At 37.6% G+C, this 18,378-nt stretch overlaps 2 protein-coding genes, 1 long non-coding RNA gene and 2 pseudogenes across 4 annotated transcripts; 3 read left to right on the top strand and 2 right to left on the bottom strand.

Moving 5' to 3' along the window:
* The first annotated feature begins 3,583 nt into the window (after positions 1-3,583).
* LOC100709073 (transcription factor HES-5-like) lies at positions 3,584-4,770 on the top strand (annotated as a pseudogene).
* A 3,063-nt stretch (positions 4,771-7,833) lies between these two features.
* Positions 7,834-9,022, top strand: LOC100709344 (uncharacterized). The gene is made up of 2 exons (XM_074527744.1): positions 7,834-7,952; positions 8,059-9,022. The coding sequence occupies exons 1-2, from the start codon at positions 7,897-7,899 to the stop codon at positions 8,291-8,293; spliced, it is 291 nt and encodes a 96-aa protein (XP_074383845.1). The 5' UTR covers positions 7,834-7,896; the 3' UTR covers positions 8,294-9,022.
* A 1,028-nt stretch (positions 9,023-10,050) lies between these two features.
* On the bottom strand, positions 10,051-11,258 carry LOC100709612 (transcription factor HES-5). Its single transcript, XM_003447673.4, has 2 exons — positions 11,159-11,258; positions 10,051-11,053 (listed from the first exon to the last, which is right to left on the bottom strand). The coding sequence occupies exons 1-2, from the start codon at positions 11,219-11,221 to the stop codon at positions 10,637-10,639; spliced, it is 480 nt and encodes a 159-aa protein (XP_003447721.3). The 5' UTR covers positions 11,222-11,258; the 3' UTR covers positions 10,051-10,636.
* A 2,876-nt stretch (positions 11,259-14,134) lies between these two features.
* Positions 14,135-14,949, top strand: LOC100709884 (transcription factor HES-5-like; annotated as a pseudogene).
* Positions 14,950-16,218: 1,269 nt separating this feature from the next.
* On the bottom strand, positions 16,219-18,362 carry LOC102079590 (uncharacterized). Of its 2 annotated transcripts, XR_269253.4 has the most exons (4): positions 18,313-18,362; positions 17,754-17,797; positions 16,930-17,031; positions 16,219-16,356 (listed from the first exon to the last, which is right to left on the bottom strand). It is a non-coding gene; the product is annotated as an uncharacterized LOC102079590 (long non-coding RNA). The 2 variants fall into 2 exon arrangements; XR_003220089.1 differs by lacking the exon at positions 17,754-17,797 and having other exon boundaries at positions 18,313-18,352.
* Between the last annotated feature and the right edge of the window lie 16 nt (positions 18,363-18,378).

The following is an 18,378-nucleotide window of genomic DNA, read 5'->3' as shown; positions in this document are numbered from 1 at the left end:
TGCAGATCTGCTCACTATGAGGTCACCATTTTCCCTGATTCACATAGAACTCTGTAAGTACCTCTCCATCTCCCTCCAGGTCTCCAGCTGTTCTTCTGGGACTTATTATCACCCTGGCACACAGGAGTAACATGCTGGCTCCACATGCCTTATTGTGTCAGAGAGAACGCTGATTGGTTCACACTGTGGGAAATCTCAGCCAGACTTAAACCCACACATTCATATGGAGATGGTGAAGTATAAATAAGAGCGATGAAGCCAGCAGAGATCAGAACACAGATCTCCACAGAGATCTCTGCAGGACATAAAACCAGGAATGGCACCTAGAATCACTGCAGCAATGACAGGAGCATCTGACTCTGGCGCACAAGGTAAACTGAAGATTTTATTTGAAACAGTTTTGATATTGATTATAGGCACTTGCATTTTTAAAATTTTAACAAGTTTATTAATGACCTTCTTCTTCTTCTTTCAGCAGCTCAGAAAACATCAGATGATTACGCAGAGAGCGAATCAATAGCTGCATTGAGTTCAAGTCTCAAGTCTGAGGTCCAGAGCTCCTCAAACAGCAATATGAGAAGGCAAGCATCCTGGAAATGACAGTTTGCTTCCTGATGCAGCTAGCAGCAGAGAAACCTACTGACTGACTTCAAGAAGATGCAGTTTTCCTCTGAGAAGAACTCTCAAGAGGTTGAGTTCCCTCTTCTGAACTCCACAGTCCAGACAAGTGTCCAGTCAACAGCGCCCTCTGGGGGTGTGGTAGACACCTACAGACTGGAGTTAATAGATGAGCTAAAAAGGCCACATTGATCAAACATGATGGGACTGAATTCTTTGAAATTCAATGAACTTCTTCTTCTGTATGTTGAGAAGGCTTTACTTTGTGTGTTCTTGTGTGTGTGCAAGACGACATTTCCTGAGGAAATGACAGCAACAGTACCTTCCGTGTTAAGGAAGAAAACATCTTGTCATGTATGTAACATGAATGAAATCTGATTGCATCAGCAATTATTCTTTATTCTTACTGTATGTGTTATAGTAACATTTGTTACCTTTTGTTATTGATATTTGTGATTTAAGTGTCTTCTTTAAAGACAGATTGTAATAAGTGACTTAACAACAATGTAATAATGATTCAAAGCTGATCTGTTATAGGATCCAAATGTTTACAAGGTTTTTTTCTAAAAGGTTTTCTTACTGTCACAGTTTTCTTGATCCTTATCATGGGTTAAAAATGTGATTGTGATATTTGCACATCTTGATCAATATTGACCTGTTTCATATCTTAAATGCTCTTTTTGTGGATATTTTGAGTTCATTTTGAGTTTTATGATTAATATGTTTATTTTTTAATTGTAAAGCATTTTTGTCTCACAATCAAATTTAAAGAGACAAAGTAATATTTACCTACACAAGAGTCAATTTTAGTGATTATTAAGAATACCATGATTTGTTCTAAGGTCAGTTTTTGTTTAGTGAGTTTTTAATTAATATTTTGTGTTATTTCAAACAAATTTGTCAAAGACACTGAGTACTGTAACTGCTGTAAACTTTCTGATTACAGGTTTTCTTGTAGAAATCCACAAGTTGCTGTTGTGATGTATCATCACTTCCTGTTGGAGCTTTTATCATTGTTGAATAAACGGACTGCCTGCTGAAAACAATGTCTACTCATTATTTTATGTCATCACTAACATCTTTACAAAGATCAAAGACAAATGTTTTTCTGTTTCTTTACTGTTAAGTTGGCTGCAAATGCCTGTAAAAAGTGTTGTTGCTGTTGTAGCCAAACATACATGTTTAGTGCAAAACAAAGCACTTTTATGTGGTTATGAGGATTGTTATTAATATAATTTCACTCTGTTTAATTATAGTAAGTCATGTCATCAGACCAAATAAAATTCAAAGACATGTTGTGCATATCTACTTATTCACCTTTAGGTGAATAAGAAGTTTAAAGTTGTTGGAGTCTGGATTAACGTGACACTCGGATGTGACACTCAATAAGGCACACTTCTATTGTTCTTCCATGGAAAGCAGTCAAAGGACAGAGTGTGGGAAACCAGAAGAAGCTGACTCACAGACCCCCAGAGCAACAATAGATCATCACCTTTGCCCTGAAGGGACAGAGGATAAATGGGAGCATGACTTCAGAAACTGATTTTTTTAACCTTTATATTGGCTATTACTCTTTTACTCAAAGTAGGATCACCATATCATTGTTTTACACTACACTACAATTTTTATAATAAGTTGTAAAAACATTTCATATGTAAAGTAGGAACAATGATGTGATGTAAAACAAAATTTGAAGACAAAACTTCTTTAAAGTGTATGTAATTTTTAACAGAATGGACCATTCAAGAATATTTGGATATTATAAGAGATTTACCACTCATTGGACGAAAAAAAGAATCCACTTGCAGATGTGCACATGTCCATTTTCTGCTAAAGGAGGAAGCGAAAGTTGACTGTAAATGACTATCACTCCACTAGCAGCTTGATAATTCTCCAGAGGGATTTGGCACACTTTGGGAAATTGCTCCAACCCGGAAAGCTTCTCACCCTCACAGCTGAAACTACAGTCAATTTGATGGCCAGTAATCATCAGTCGTGATTGTAAATTTAAGTTCAAAGTGTATGACAATGATAGAAAACATTTTGATCTTACTCTTGGTGGATTTTACAGTGTAATTTTAAGTTTAATTATCTGTCAGAGCCATCCAATGGGATCTTTTCCCTCCAGATGGTTGGTGATGTAATGCTGTCTTTCTTTGACAACACACAGGCAGCATCTGTCACTGAAGTTCTTTGTGGCTCATTGAACACAGCACAGAGAGTCAGTGTGGGATACTGAAATCAACTTGCTACTCACACTGACTTTACAGCATGTGTCAAAAGGACAGCAGAATGGTTCAGCAGTAATTTTAATAAAATCAATAGGCAAAGATTAGGTTGCAATAAATTAAATATTTGATTAAATTTTCAATTTAAATTACACCAATTTCATCAGATATATTTTACATCTGGGCTCAGTAAAACACAAAGCAATCAAAATCCTACAAAACTATAAAATGTAGATATATGTATATATAAATAAAATGTATATGTATGTGTATATATATATATATATATATATATATATATATATATATAGATAGATAGATAGATAGATAGATAGATAGATAGATAGATATAGATATATAGATATATATATATAGATATATAATTCCCCCATAGGTGCAATATGATGATAAGCGTGCGCTTAGTCAAAGTTATTGATCCCAGCATCAGGCCACAGATCTCTTCCCTGGGAGGTCACCACTTTCCCAGATTCACATAGAACTCTGTAAGTATCTCTCCCTCTCCCTCCAGTCCTCCAGCTGTTTCCCTGAAACCTATTATCCCCCGGGCATACAGGAGCATGTTGCTGGCTCCACATGCCTTATTGTTTCACAGAGCCCTGTGATTGGTTTAGACTGTGGGAAACCTCAATCAGAGTAAGACCCACACATTCATATGGAGATGGTGTAGTATAAATAGGAGGGATGAAGCCAGCAGAGATCAGAACTATCTACAGAGACTTCTACAGCACAGAAATCCAAGCATGGCACCTAAAGTCACTGCAGCAATGACCAATACTCAGGAGCATCTGACACTGACTCACAAGGTAAGTCGAACATTGATAGAATTTACATAAGATTCACAGCATGTCAGTAATCATGAGAGCTTGTGTTTTGTTAAGGCTAACTTCATCTTCCCAAATGATGATATTAATGATTTTGTTCTTCTTTCTGCAGCTCAGAAAGCCTTTGGTGGAGAAGTTACGCAGAGAACGAATCAACACCTGCATTGAGCAGCTCAAGTCTGGGTCCAGAGTTCCTCAAACAGCAGCCAGATTCCAAACTGGAGAAGGCAGACATCCTGGAGGTGACCGTTTGCTTCCTGACACAGCTACAGCAGCAGAACCAGCAGCAGAGAAACCTGCTGAACAGCTTCAGCAAGCTGCAGACTGCTTCTGATGAGAAGCTAAGAGAGGATGACCTCTTTCCTCTGACTTCCACAGTCCAGACAAGCATCATGAAAGACAACAGCGCCCTGTGGAGGCCATGGTAGAGACTCACATAAAGTAGTAGCTAATACAATAGTTAAAAAGACCATATTAGTCAAAGATTACTGGACTGAATTCCTTGAAATTCTTTGTACTTTTTCGTCTGTAGTTACAGAAGTCTTTACTTTGTCTGCTTAATATGTAGCTTCCTGGTAAATGACACCGATATTGTTTTTCATGTTAAGAAAGAATCTTGTCATGCATGTTGCATTATTATTATTCTTCATCATGCTATAAGCATAGGTTCTCTATAATGTTATAGTAACATTATCTTTTAAATAATATTGATCATTTGATAAGAAGGTTAAGCTGTTCTTCATCCAAAGTGTGGTCATATGTAAATGTTTAAATCATTTTTTGGGTTAATATTACTCTGTCACAGTTTTCCAGTGACTATTATCTGTTTGTAAATGAACATTTTTTATGTAGATGTTATTATTACATTGTGATAAGAGCCTTTGATCTGTTTTAAGGTCACTTTTTATTTTGTTTAGTAATTTGTCTTTTTGTCTTTCATAAAGACAGCTGTTCCTTTACTCGCTTTGAGTACAGTGTTTCTTGTAGTACAAGTTGTTATTGTGATGTATCATCACCTGCTGTTAGAGCATTTATACTTCATGCGCCTCACTTTGTCTCATTGAATAAACAAACACTGCCAGATGGAAACGATGTCTCCTGATATCTTTGGGGGGGGGGGGGGGGTTAAGGGCATTTGATCATTTTGAGTAGAGTTTCACTCTGCACATATAATCTAACTCACTGCTTTCAAGACACTTTAGGGTCAACCTTTCAAAGAGAAGAAGCAGTTTCTGATAGGTTACAGCTTTTGGAACCTTTTGAATTCATTTTGAGGTCTCTTTTACTTATTTGTAGTTTATATTTTTTTTATTTAAATGAGATACAACTAACATGACAACTCAAAATTCTACATCAAGAAACACCATCATTCCTATGGAGTATTATCTATGCAAGGTTTTATGCTTATAGCAAAGAAAAGTTAAGATAAAAAGCTGGTTTACACTGTTTTGTTTTTTCAAAAAAGCTAAACGTTTGTTGTTCAGTTCCAGTCCATGTGAACTGTAGACTTAGCTGACAGGAGTGGTCCTCAGTGTGGTCTTCTGCTGCTGTAGCCCATATTTTTCAAGGTTTATATGCACTTTCAAAGATGCTCTTCTGCATAACTTAGTAGTTGTACTAATTGGTTTCCCCTACTCTCAGCTCCTCTGAGAAACACAGATTAACACATAAGGGATCTGAGAGGTGCACACAAGTGAACTACACAATTTGCAGAAGGGGCAATTTGAGATAGGAGACTTAAAGCTACAGTAGTGGCAGAGGAGAATGTAGCATCTGATGGTATTCTGTAGGATGGCTTTGGAAGTGGTGTTACTTATAACAGTGCTCACTTCAAGAAAAATAAGTGATGATATAGGCAAAAATTAAACAGTGGAAGTTGAAGAACATTGTCCAGAGTTTTTGTGGAAAGAGTAAGTACAGGAAAGTATTCAAAGGTTAGGGCGATTAGGGACAGAAATGGAAATGGGAAGAACAAGTGAAGAGCGTGTTTTGACAAAATGGATGGAGCACTTTGAGGAGCTGATGAATGAAGTAAATGAGAGAAAGAGAAAGGCAGAGAGATAGAGAATAGTTAGTGAAGAAGAAAGTTCAGAGAAAAGGATGAAATGAAGGCAGCTATGAAAAGTATGAAGATTGAAAAGCCGGTTGGTGCCTGGATGCCTGGCGAATGGAGAAGAAGTGTACTGATACAGATTTTCAAGGACAAAGGGAAAAAAAGGTTAAAACAAAGATTAAAAGCAAAGGAGAGCAGCAGAGATGATTCATGTGGATTCATTCATGTGGAGAAAGAGCACCATAGATGTAATGCTTGCTTCGTGAGAGCTGGGGTTGCACTGTGTCTTTGTGGAGCTAGAGATAGCATACGATAGGGTGCCAAGAGAGGAACCATGGTACTAATAAGGAAGTCAGTTGTAGCATATATATGTGAGGCTGGTGAAATACATTTATGAGGACAGGAAGACAGAGATGTGGTGTGCAGCCGGTGAGAGAAAAGGGTTCAAGATGGGGGTGGATTACATCAGGGATCAGCTCTGAAACGCTTCTTGTTTGCAGTGGTGATGGACAGGTTGACAGACGAGGTCAGGCAGGAGTCTCCATGGATCAGTAGAATTAATTTTCCCAAGTGGCCACATGAGAAACTGGGACTGTTTTGGAGGCTCCCACCAATGTTTATAAAGAGATTAAATTAATATTGAGCAGAGCTGAGTTCAGCTTATTGGTGTGGCCCTCCAGAGTCCTATTAGACAAATTATAAAAGTTAAACTTTTATAATTTGTCTAACTTTACCTTCACACAACCAATATATAAATGCCATGAAATGTAGAGGGACCCATTCGATAGTTATATCAACTGGGCTCCTTCTGTCTTTCAGGTACTGGGGTACTGCATGTCTACTTTTTGGTACTTTTTCTTTTCTTTTTTTTTGATAAATAGCAAGTGTATTGTTCTATCACGTCAGTATTGAGTAAAATCTTTTCCACTTTGTTGAAATAACATGTAAATAGATAGATAGTTACCCTGAGAAGGTATACCTAGTAAAGTAGGCGGTGAGTATCCTGATACACGTGGACACACCAACTAGTTAAAAATCAGTGGCCACTTTCAGTCTTACAATAATACTATTGTAGTCTGTCAAAAGAACATTTTCACTATAAACCCTTTGAGAAATTTCTGTTTTCTGTTTCTGTACTGACTGATATCTTTATGTTGTGCTTTTAAATACAGTGGGCACCCAAAACAAAATGCAAACTGACATATAACCAGGCTCAAGTGGGTTTACATTCTCTGCTTATCTCCTCTCCATCTGTTTGTGTCTATCTGCTGTCTGTGTAGGGGCTCAGGTTTCTCATTTCCCTGCCTCTGAGCCCCCCACAGCTCCATGCACAAGGCCGAACGTGCCCCAGTCACACGCCCTCCTCTTTCTCTGCTGCTGGGAGCCACAGCGACACACGGCTTCCCACACTTCTGTATGCAGCCTGCTCAGCAGCACACACAATAGAAGTGTGTCTGCTCTAACAAAGCCTCAGGACCGTTCTCAGGCAGGGAAAGCACAGAGGCCCACTTCACAACCATCTGGTTTTGCTATAACTGCTGTTGTTATGAGAAAAAAAGACTGAGAAAATATTAAACATTAAAAATATTAATAACACTTTTAGTTCATTTTGAAGGTTATTTAATATTATTCATTTGAGTTGTCTTTTTTATCATTAGAAATAATTAAAGACAGAAACAGTGGTGCTATTTGAGAATAAAAACTCATATTTCAAAAATGTTGTAGTGAGTATTTGCTGCTGCAGTTGAGATGTTAATAATATGTTAGTAATAAGTTTTATCATCCATGCAGCACATTTTACAGTCTTAGATTAACGTTGTTAAAGTGTCTGTCCTATGTCCCATCATGGTCCATGTCCATAGTCTAAGCTTCACAGAAGGAAACAAAATTTTCCCGTGTCCACTTCAGGAAGAGCATTTTCCCACTGACCTCACTTATGTATGGCATACAGATAAAGCATCCCACCTGTTCTCTATGACAGCCATTAAATTCGCTCCATTGTCCTGAGCTCTGAGGCCCCTGATTGGCCAGAAAGCAGTGAAAGCGCAAGATGAGCAGCATAAATAAGGAGCACGCACACAGAAGTAAACAGAGACGTCGTCTGAACCTTTGCAAGGAACACCAGAACTTCCCACAAGAAGAAACAGACCTCGTCATGGCTCTCTACGCAGATCTCACTCTTCAGGACACCATGAAGGAGCAACTGTTTAGGTGAGCTGAAGTTCTGTTTCTATATTCCTAGTACGAGCTGTCCACTAGAAATGTACTTTTCACCAAAAGGACAAATATGTTAACATAGTTGTGACTTTTCTTTCAGGTGTAAACTTCACATGCTGGAGAAGAAATGCAGCACCGGAGTGGAGAAGCTGAAGGCTCTGATTGCAGAACATCTGCAGAATGGTCTCCCTCTCGCAGACTTACTGGAGAAAACAAAGTCATTGCTCACATTAAGGAAAGCCCTACTGACACACAACGGCTACTCCAAATATTCAAGGGACATTTTACGCCTGTTTCCCGATGCAGAGGACGACGTGGCTCCGCTGTGCTTTTAGGAACAAAACACGAACTACAAAAAGTCATCGAAACTGGATTCAAACCACTGCATTTTTAATGGCAGTGGTGCAAGATGGATCTCTGTGTTAAAAATCTACTGACTGTTAAAAAATGCATTATTTGCATTACGACAAGGAGACTCTCAAGGGCACCTACAGCACATTTCAACCATTTTACTGAGTATTTCTTTTTTTTAAAGGAAACATTTATTTTAGCTCATACGATATGATTTCAGTCTAGCTTTAACAGGAGCCTGTGAAAGATAACTGAATTCAGGGTCAAAAGTGGTTGTTGACTGTGCAGAAGATGTGTTTTGCTGCTATTTGTGGGATTTATGTTTCTTGTGGTTGTCAGATTTTTTATGTGAAGGCCACAGAAGAAAAATCCAGCCTCGAAACTATGCAACAATTAGTTGTTGTTTGTGTAATTACTATTTTTTTTCACCAGAATTATAGCGGTATAATTTTTGCATTTTATACCAACAGCACAGTTACTGCGAAAATACTGAGTAGACTAACACTGTGTGATTATATTTTTGCATATGTATCTCGCTGCCTTGTTTCAAGGTATATTTGATAAAATCCCTTAATACAAACCTTTCTTTTGAAAGGGGATTCATCTTTGTTTATGCTGTGTATGCATATTTTGTTTATTCATCGGTTTCGTTTTTATTCATCCAAAGTGGATTTTGTTTTTATGTTTTTTGCATATTTCAAGAAAATAAATATCTGAAGATCAAAATCTTGTCGTGTGACTTTATTTGAATTAATTTGGGAGAATCAAACTATTTAAATATTTTGTGCTGATTCAAGAGACTTTATTATAAATTTATTAAATGTATTATATTTTCACACTTCCCTGAGTGGAAATTTTAAACACCACGTTTCATGAGAAAGGCTTGATCAGTGTGAAAAGATGCTAATCGTAGACTACGATAATCATTGAATTTGATGACATAGAGCAAGGGTGCCAGTGGCAGCCCTTGACAACCATCTGTGTGTGACTGACAGGCACATCAAGAAAAGAATGCAGTGCTATGCATTTCCTTTATCCACTTTATTTCATGCTATGATATAGCAGCTTCGAATGAGACAAAGAGAGATTTTCATTCATTTCTTCCATTTCAGCTCCTCTGTCCTGGTCATTATAGCAGACCTTACCTTCTTACCACAGACAAATATTGTGGTTATCATAAAAAAAAAACATAAGCCAGCACAACAAGTTGTGTGCAGTTTTCTTGTGCAACTCTCAGTAACACACTGACTCCCTAAATAGACCCTTAGTTATCAGAGCACTAGGAGCATCTGATCTACAGTATCATACTTTAACAGGAGGACAGGACAGGACTTTAACACTGCTGTTAAGCCATCATTCAAACACTAAATTTGCTTGTGAAAAAGTGCTGCTAATCCCATCAGCATATGCAGTAGCTATATGTCATGCTGTTTTATGTAACACCACATTTTAGAATGATGAAATATGGTGTAAGCTATTAGCTCAAAAGAGAAGAGTTTAACCAGCATCTGTCTGTCTGTTCTACGGTCCGTCACATTTTTATGTCAACCTAACAAAAACAGTCATAGTCAAGTGAGAAATTAGCAGTTATTCCAAAAGATGTTTATATTAAAACATTTGTCTCAGTAAACAGCAGGTAAAGTTACCCTGTTGTTTCAGATAAAGTTGCCTATCTAAAATACGTTGTTAAATATGCAGAGCAGATTTTCAGTGTTATATAATTTCCATGATTAAATAATCAAAATAAGTCAAGCAAAATGTGTTGTTTTTTCTGATTGTTTTATTGCGCATCACTTGGCTTGAAGAGATACATTCATTTTGAGATGTTTTACAAATAACAACGCCTTCACTGAAGGTATGTGCGCTGTCACTCACAGAGTCAATAAGCAGCACATTTGTCTCGAAGGTTATCTGCTAAAAATGCAGACGATTAACACATTTAAAGACCAGAAAGGACATTTCAATCAGTAAAGTATGTGGCTATCACATAAAATTTTAAACATGTTCAACATGCATACATACGTCACTGTTAGTGTAACCAACAATATATAGGAATTCAAACTGGGAATAATAACGTCTACTTCACAATGAATCGGAATGCGACTACTTTTGAAACACAAAATAACAGCGAACCCGTTGTCTGCAAATATTGCAGAAACACAGAATCTGACCTTTACAAAAGGCAATTATATAGATTAAAGGAAAATGCTGCACAGGCAATAACCCTTCAAAATAAGGTAACCCCAGAAACAAGTACAATTACAGGTACTTCGACGAAGATAGTTTTTACTTCCAAGCACACTTTTACACAAGTCCTTCCAAGGCTTCTACCAAGGTCTCCATAGAGCAGTGCTGACTGGACTTTTATCTTTGATGATGCTCGTCTGGACTGTGGAGCTAGATAAGTTGGCCTCTCTCAGGTTCTTATTAGAAGAAGCATGCAGGTTGTTGACATGGTTCAGCAGTCTTCTCTGGGACTGAGTCTTCACCTCATCTTTGGACAGGAAATGGACCATTTCTTGGACACACCTGGAGTAGCCCTGATCGACTGTTGCAGAGTTCACAGCTTGACGCTGCTGCTGCAGTCGTCTCAGGAAGCAAACAGTCATCTCCAGGATGTCTGCCTTCTCCAGTTTGGAGTCTGGCTGCTGTTTCAGGAACTCTGGTCCCAGGAGAGACTTGAGCTGCTCAATGCTGCTGTTAATTCGCTCTCTGCGTAACTTCTCCACCAGAGGCTTTCTGAGCTGCAGAAAGAAGAACAATAATATTACTAAACTTGTTCAGTGGCACAGTTTTTAGCACAAAAAAAATCTGTTGGCTGTATGTGATATTGAAATTTCTAAATTTACCTTGTGGGTCAGAGTTGGATGCTCCTGAGAACCGGTCATTGCCGCAGTGACAGTAGGTGCCATGGCTGGATCTCTGTGCTGTAGAGGTCTCTGTAGCGAGAATCTGATCTCTGCTGGCTTCATCCCTCCTATTTATACTCCCACATCTCCATATGAATGTGTGGGTCTTGGTCTGACTGGAGTTTCTCACAGTCTGAGCCAATCAGAGAGCTCAGCAAGACAATAAAGGATGCAAGACACTGAATGGTGTTATTGCCTTAAGGATAATGGTTAGATCTCAGGGGAACAGCTGGCGGGCTGGGGGGAGGTTGATGGAGAGAGACTCACACAGCTCTGTGTGGATCTGGGAAAGTGGTGACCCTGTAGAGAAAGCTGATCTGCTGCCTGATGCCGAGATCAATGACTTTGACTGAGCACACGCTCATCATAACAACAGAAAACACATCTGAAGCAGTCATGAAAATATGTTAGGTTTAGACAATCACATATTTCTGCCTTATTTACAACAAACGTGTCACAATTAGGTGTCATTTTAACTTGACTAGAATGCATCAAAGTAATACTCTTGCTTGACAAGAGATATTTTTGTTGACGCTGTTATCGCACAAAATTTTATAGTACTATCGCAGATACAACAGAAACTTTCATCAACACATCTCCCTATCAACAGCTGGATTAATGAGATTTTTAATAAAGTTTGACCTAAACTCATCAGACCACAACCAGCACACGATCAATTCAGGAGTGAACTCCCTTTATCCTATCAAAATCATTATCATCATCATCATCAAAAAAAAAAAAAAAAATTAAGGAAAAAGAAATTAAGAAAAAAAGCCTGGAATGCAGAGAGACAATCTGAATCTGAAGAAGGAGAAAAAGAGCCTTTGAATGTTCATTAATCCAAAACATGTCTGCATTCCTTACAGCAGTTTTACAAAAGCCTGGTAATGACGAGTCTTGATGGCTGGAATTTCCATTCACAGGCAATGAGGCAAAACTCGTAAACTGACTCCATAATTAATGTGATGTGCAACCAGACACACTTCTTTTGTTCTTGAAAGCAGTAAATGGGGAGAGTGTGGGAAACCAGAGAAAACCCACTCACAGAGCCCCTGAGGGACAATAGAGGCAGGGCAGACAAAGATGTCTGTGAAGGGGGAGGAATTCTTTACCACTGAATTTAAAATTTTTACATAATTTACTCACTCAAGATGAGAAAATGTTCATTTAGAGTTCCTACTAATTATATTTTTTGTATATTATATTAAATAAATTATTTGAAAACTTTTGTTATGATTTGTGGTTTTGTTTAAATAAAATGTAAAATATTTTTTGTAATAAATTTTATTTTTAAATACAATTTAAATTAAAGAAACGTGCCAAATCATCACACTGTTTTTAAATTACTTTTTTTTTTTTTTGTCATTCTACATTTTTACCAACGACCAATTTTAAACTCCTGACAGCTACACCATTGTAACAATGTGCATTACCTGGATACATTTTCATGACAAAAGAAAACGTAAGTAATATAGTAACAGCTATAATAATGTACAATTTTTTAAAAATAATAAGACAAGGCATACTTTATCTAGTCCAAAAATAGCAGCCAATACATTAAATAGCTCAATAAAACACAATATGACAAATCAAAAAAGTTTAATAAAGTTTAAAAAAAAGAGCCTAATTAACCTGAAAAATAAATTAGAATAAAATAAAGGAGATTTTTTAAAGTAAAAATATAAAATAAAACAAAGGAGAATGTCATATTTATTACATATTTTCCTTAATAAATACTTACAATGTCCTTATATCTCTGTGCAGGTATTGTGTAGAAAGTAAATGCACATACATAAAATTTAATTATAAAATACACATCCAAATATACTTTGTTGACTAACAGTTAAGTTACATCCCTAATCAAAATATTTGTGTTTATACTCACTCTCCTAGCTTAATTACTGGCAGTGTCTACACAACAAACTCTGCCCTCATGGGAGAGCCAGGAGCTGCTGGTGTGTAGATGAATTAGCATTTAACAAGGCACATGCCCATTGTTGAGTGAGAGCTCAGTCAATGAACAGAGTGTGGGAAAACTGTGTGAGAGCGAGTCACAGTTCAGTGTGATTAGCATCTTCAACCTCACCAGCACCTGACTATTCTCCAAAGGGGAATTGGCACACTTCAGAGGAAGATTTTCTTCACTACTTATTCTCTTTTTCCTTGTATTTCTTTCTCTGCTGGTCTCTCTTTGGTGCCAATTCTGTAACTTTTGCCAGCTTCATTTCCACTCTGTGTAGTGGGTCATTATTTCAATCTAAACCTCTTTACTTTTTCCACTGATGGATGCCAAACTACCATGGCAATGTGATCCTTTTTAAACGGGATATAAAGGCTTGTTTCTCAAAGTACATTTTTACAGACAAACACTTTTTTAAAATCAATGCCACAAAACATAATTTGACAAAAGATGGTAGGTAATAAATACAAAAAGGGATTCTAATAGCTAATATTTCAGGTGATATCTTATTTCCTGACTGAGAAAGTTAAACTAAACTTACATTATGTAAGTTTGGTTTAACTAATGCACTCTATAAAAACAAAAAAGGTAATAATCAAGCTGTAGCATATGACCTTATGCTATGTCTCAGATTATTGCTTAATCTTAACACAAAAATCTACCTTTCAATCCTGCTATTTTATTTTAGCATCAACAACTAACAATTGAAATGATCACGCAAATATGACACAAATTTTCAGATATGGGATTTTTAATGTGAAAGGTGCATATGGCGTGCTCTCACATGTGTGATGGGATGATCAGCGTGTGCTCAGTCAAAGTCATTGATCCAAGCATCAGGGGGAAGATCTCCTCTCTACAGGGTCACGACTTTCCCAGATTCATATGTGCCCCACCCATTACCCCCACCCCCAGTCCTCCACCTGTTCCCCTGAGACCTAGCTATTGTTCCTCCAGCAATAAAACAGCATTCAGCATGTTGCTTCATCCTTATTGTCTTGCTGAGCTCCCTGATTGGTCGAAATGGTGAGAAACTTCAGCCAGGCCAGAACCCACATATTCATATGGAGATGTGAGATTATAAATAGTAGAGATGAAGATGAGAGAGAGAGAGATGAGATTTCTACAGCACAGATATCCAGGCATGGCACCTACAATCACTGCAGCAATGAGCAATTCTCAGAAGCATTCAACTCTGAGTCACAAGGTAAATTGCCCAGCAATACCTAAACATATTTTTACAAATTGTCTCATATAATGCTTAAGTTACACTCCGGATAAAGTTTATTTATGGTGTTTTTTCCTCTTTTTGCAGCTCACAAAGCCTCTGGTGTAGAAGTTACGCAGAGAGCGAATTAACACGTGCATCGAGCAGCTCAAGTCTCTCCTGGGTCCTGAGTTCTTGAAACAGCAGCCAGACTCCAAACTAGAGAAAGCAGACATCCCGGAGATGACTGTTTGCTTCCTGAGACGACTGCAGCAGCAGCGTAAGCTGTGGACTCAGCAGCTGTTGGTAAGGGCTACTCCAGATGTGTCCAAGAGGTGGCACATGTTCTGTCCAAAGATGAGGTGAACACTCTGTCTCATGGAAGACTGATGAACCACATCAACAAACTGCAAAACTCCTCTGACAACCTGAGAGAGGCTGATATCTCTCGTCTGAGCTACACAGTCCAGACCACCAACACCAAAGATAAGACTCGAGTCAACAGCTCCCTCTGGAGGCCGTGGTAGACACCAACTGACAGAAGTTGTTAACAATGTGACCATGTTGGTTAAACATTAATAAGATTTTCAGTGTTAATTGAGAAATCTGTGTCAGATTTTTTATTTTGCACAAAGTTCTGTTGCACTGATAGTTTCTTTGTTTTTTAGAAACACAATATTGTTTTCTATGATAACATACTTTCTCTCATTGATGCATGATATGATAACTACCATAAAAACTGACCTGGCTTGGTTAGGAATGATCATACTTAACTTAAATTCCTGTTGACAGGAGTTGTGAATTTTCTACCTACTTTTTTGTTTTAATTTCACCCTTTCTGATGCACTTTTACACATTGCTTTCTTATCTGAAAGATTTGTCAACCCATATTGGGTCATGTGTTCTATTATTAACATATTTTGAAGTGCAAAAAGCATAAATGTGTGTATAACTCAAAATGTATTTTCTCTGATTGAGAGTTGGGTCACTTTCTTTAGTTTATATTAAACTACCCTGCTGTGCCTTTTATATACATACTGGAGCTGTTCATTCTACTCTGATTAAGGCCATTGACTAGAAATACAAGTTTTTGTTGCGATGCATCATCACCACTCACGCCTCAGTGAAAGTACGTAAACATGATGTGACCTCTTTATTCTTCACGAATAAAAATAAATAAATTACCTAATATTGAGTTGTGTCACTTCATCCCTTCTACTGACAAAAGATCAATGTTGGTCAAGCTTTTAGTGGAGCAGAGTTGTCATTGTTTACTGGAGCATTACATTGTTGAGATACATGAACCACATCTTTCAGTTAGAACGCTTTCTGTTATGGCTGCCAAATATCTAACAATATCTGAAACACACAGAAATCGATTCATTTCTTAAAACATTTGATGACTTGTGAAATAAAACTGACAATTTGATCATTCCTATCTGTTGTTGTGCCTTTATTAGTCTTAAGGTTGGCAAACTCCTCTTATTTCACAGTCTAGCATCACACATGTGGCCCTTGAGCCAGAACAGGCCATTTAAATGGTTGAATAAAGCCCTGAGAATGGCTTTTCAAAGCTGATAACTGCAGAACAGAAGGTTTCCATGTTTAGACTGCATGCTGCATTTGTAACAGGACTCTATTACAGAAAAACTGCAACATGACAGTTTTGACTTAACTCCCAATTCTGTGCCAGCTAGAAGTCAAGCTAATCATCAGTTTTACAGTTGTCTGACTTCTTAAGGAGTTAACTCAACATGTTTTTTTCATTTACTAAAGTAGTGTTTATTTTTAATGACAGCGGACTGGATGTGAAAAAAAGAAAGATCATCAGTTGTGCTCTGTAACATAAGTACAAGTTATGCAACAGTGGTACAAGACTCAAACCATGATGCTCAGATGGGAGGAAACCCATCTGGATGTTCAGCAACAATGCAGGGACCACTGATGTTCAAGCCTGCCATGAACTGGAACCTGCGGGAAAACCAGAATCACTGTTTACAGTGAAGCAAGTTTTAAATCACCAAGAAAGAAGCTGACCACATGGACATACTAAAAGTGTCTGGTCCAGGTGCAGGTTGCTAAAAGACATCATATACGTGTGGGAGCGCATGTATTTGAGCCTGTATGTCTACTTTCGATCGTGCGTGGACAGGGACGATTAGATTCAGCTCCCAATCGTCTCATATATGCAGTGCAATGTAATTAATATTAATGGAATATGCTGTTTACAAATCTAATCAGCATAAATAATCAGAGATTCCAGTCTAATCCAGCCGTTTTAGGGTGGAACCTTTAGGTATCAAACCTGAGGCAAAGACTCAGTAATTAAATAAGTGAAAGAAATATGGCAAAGCAGATAAGATGAGAAACAGGCACAACATTATTTCAGTCTCTTAACCACATAGCGGCAGTCCACCGAATCACCAAGCACTTATCCAGTACAGACACTGGAACATCACCTTGTCACTCCATAGACCTGTACACGAACCAAACTGGTAATACAGTTGTTTTATATTAAGGTTTTTGTATTCATACAATACAAACCCTCTATTTAATATGCAGTCACAGCACAGAGCATCATGTACTCCAATTTCACGAGTGGAGAATAGATTTGTAGTCCCTCACATCAATGTAGTGGCAGCCATCCTGTTCAAGACAAGTTTAGAGTGGTATGAATCCTGTAAAATGGGACCGTTCATATCAATATGGGATCAATATGATATGACTCAACAACAGTACAAAACACTGCTTATTTATGAGAAATCATCAATGTATGTGAGAAAACAGAAGCTCCAGCTTCATAATTTCTGGTGAATTTGACTACATGTCCACTCTTTATTGTTTCTTTTTGCTCTCTCTCTTTGCTGTCACCATCCAGCCCTCTTTATCTTCTTCTCTCAGTCTTGGTGCCGGCACAAAGTTAAATATTACTGGGAATAAAAAGCATTAACAGATTCATATCTATTTACAGCACCATTCAAACTGAATGCAGGTTGCAGATGGTTATTGACAGTCAACATCCTTTTGACTTGCTGTCACCTGGATCTGGAGCTGTACTCTAAACAAACACTGAAGCCCAATTCAATAAGAACAGGAATAGACAATTTTTAAGAACTAAAATAAAAAATCAGCTCCTTGGCTCGCAACTTGTGACATACCAGCAGACTACTGGCTCAGACGGTTAAAATTAACTAATAATCTCTAGTGATTTAAGATAGATTAGATAAGGTTTTTAACGCTATTTATAGGACAAATAAAAAAGCAGACATTTTATAAGTCACAACAATGTTCCCTCAGTTTGAACTTTTGCTATATGTCAGTTAAAGTGCGTTTTAAATCTGCATCACTGATTTGTGTCATGAAATTACCTCTTCATCTTCTTGCTGCTGCAGCAACCAAAGTCTTATTCAGTCTATTAAAGTCAAACCAGCAAAGCCTCTGTGTGAGCACACTGTAACATCATGATATCAACAACACTAGACATAAAACCCGATTTCATTCTATCCTGTACTGGCGTCAGTTGACAAGTTGGGAAAATAAAACATTTGAAGATAATTCCAGAAAATAATACTAAAATGCGCGATTATTACTACTACTGACATTGTTATTTTTAGGGGTGCTCTGATGAAATTTTGGGGTGCCAAACTCGCCTATGTCCCTGGATTACAAAAAATCCAAAATAATTTCAAACTTGTGCGCTCAGTTCTTAATTTAATTCTTTCACCCTGGAAAAAGAATAATTCAAATAAGTCATCAAAAGCCGCCCAAATATCATGACATTCACGTCTGTGACGAGTAAACTTCTGACGTCAACTGTACATCCACGAATTCTTAAATTATCCGTTTATTTAATTAGTTAATAAGTTTTTTACATAATAAAATAATTATTAGTGTGGAATGGAAAAAAAAACAAATCTGCGTTACTACCTGTTAACGTTCACGTCACTCCAGAACTTGTTTACCAGATGACGTGCACGCTCTGCACTGAGCGTC

Source organism: Oreochromis niloticus, linkage group LG5, assembly GCF_001858045.2.
Source record: "Oreochromis niloticus isolate F11D_XX linkage group LG5, O_niloticus_UMD_NMBU, whole genome shotgun sequence".
Classification (NCBI taxonomy): Eukaryota; Metazoa; Chordata; class Actinopteri; order Cichliformes; family Cichlidae; genus Oreochromis; species Oreochromis niloticus.
The sequence above is the reverse complement of the archived record's forward strand: the minus strand, read 5'-3'. Positions and strand labels throughout refer to the sequence as shown.

Coding starts and splice junctions, on each gene's coding strand:
- LOC100709612 (XM_003447673.4), bottom strand. CDS start 11,221: ATGGCACCTACTGTCACTGCGGCAATGACCGGTTCTCAGGAGCATCCA. Junction 11,054..11,158: donor ATCCAACTCTGACCCACAAG/GTAAATTTAGAA, acceptor TTCTTTCTGCAG/CTCAGAAAGCCTCTGGTGGA.
- LOC100709344 (XM_074527744.1), top strand. CDS start 7,897: ATGGCTCTCTACGCAGATCTCACTCTTCAGGACACCATGAAGGAGCAA. Junction 7,953..8,058: donor ATGAAGGAGCAACTGTTTAG/GTGAGCTGAAGT, acceptor CTTTTCTTTCAG/GTGTAAACTTCACATGCTGG.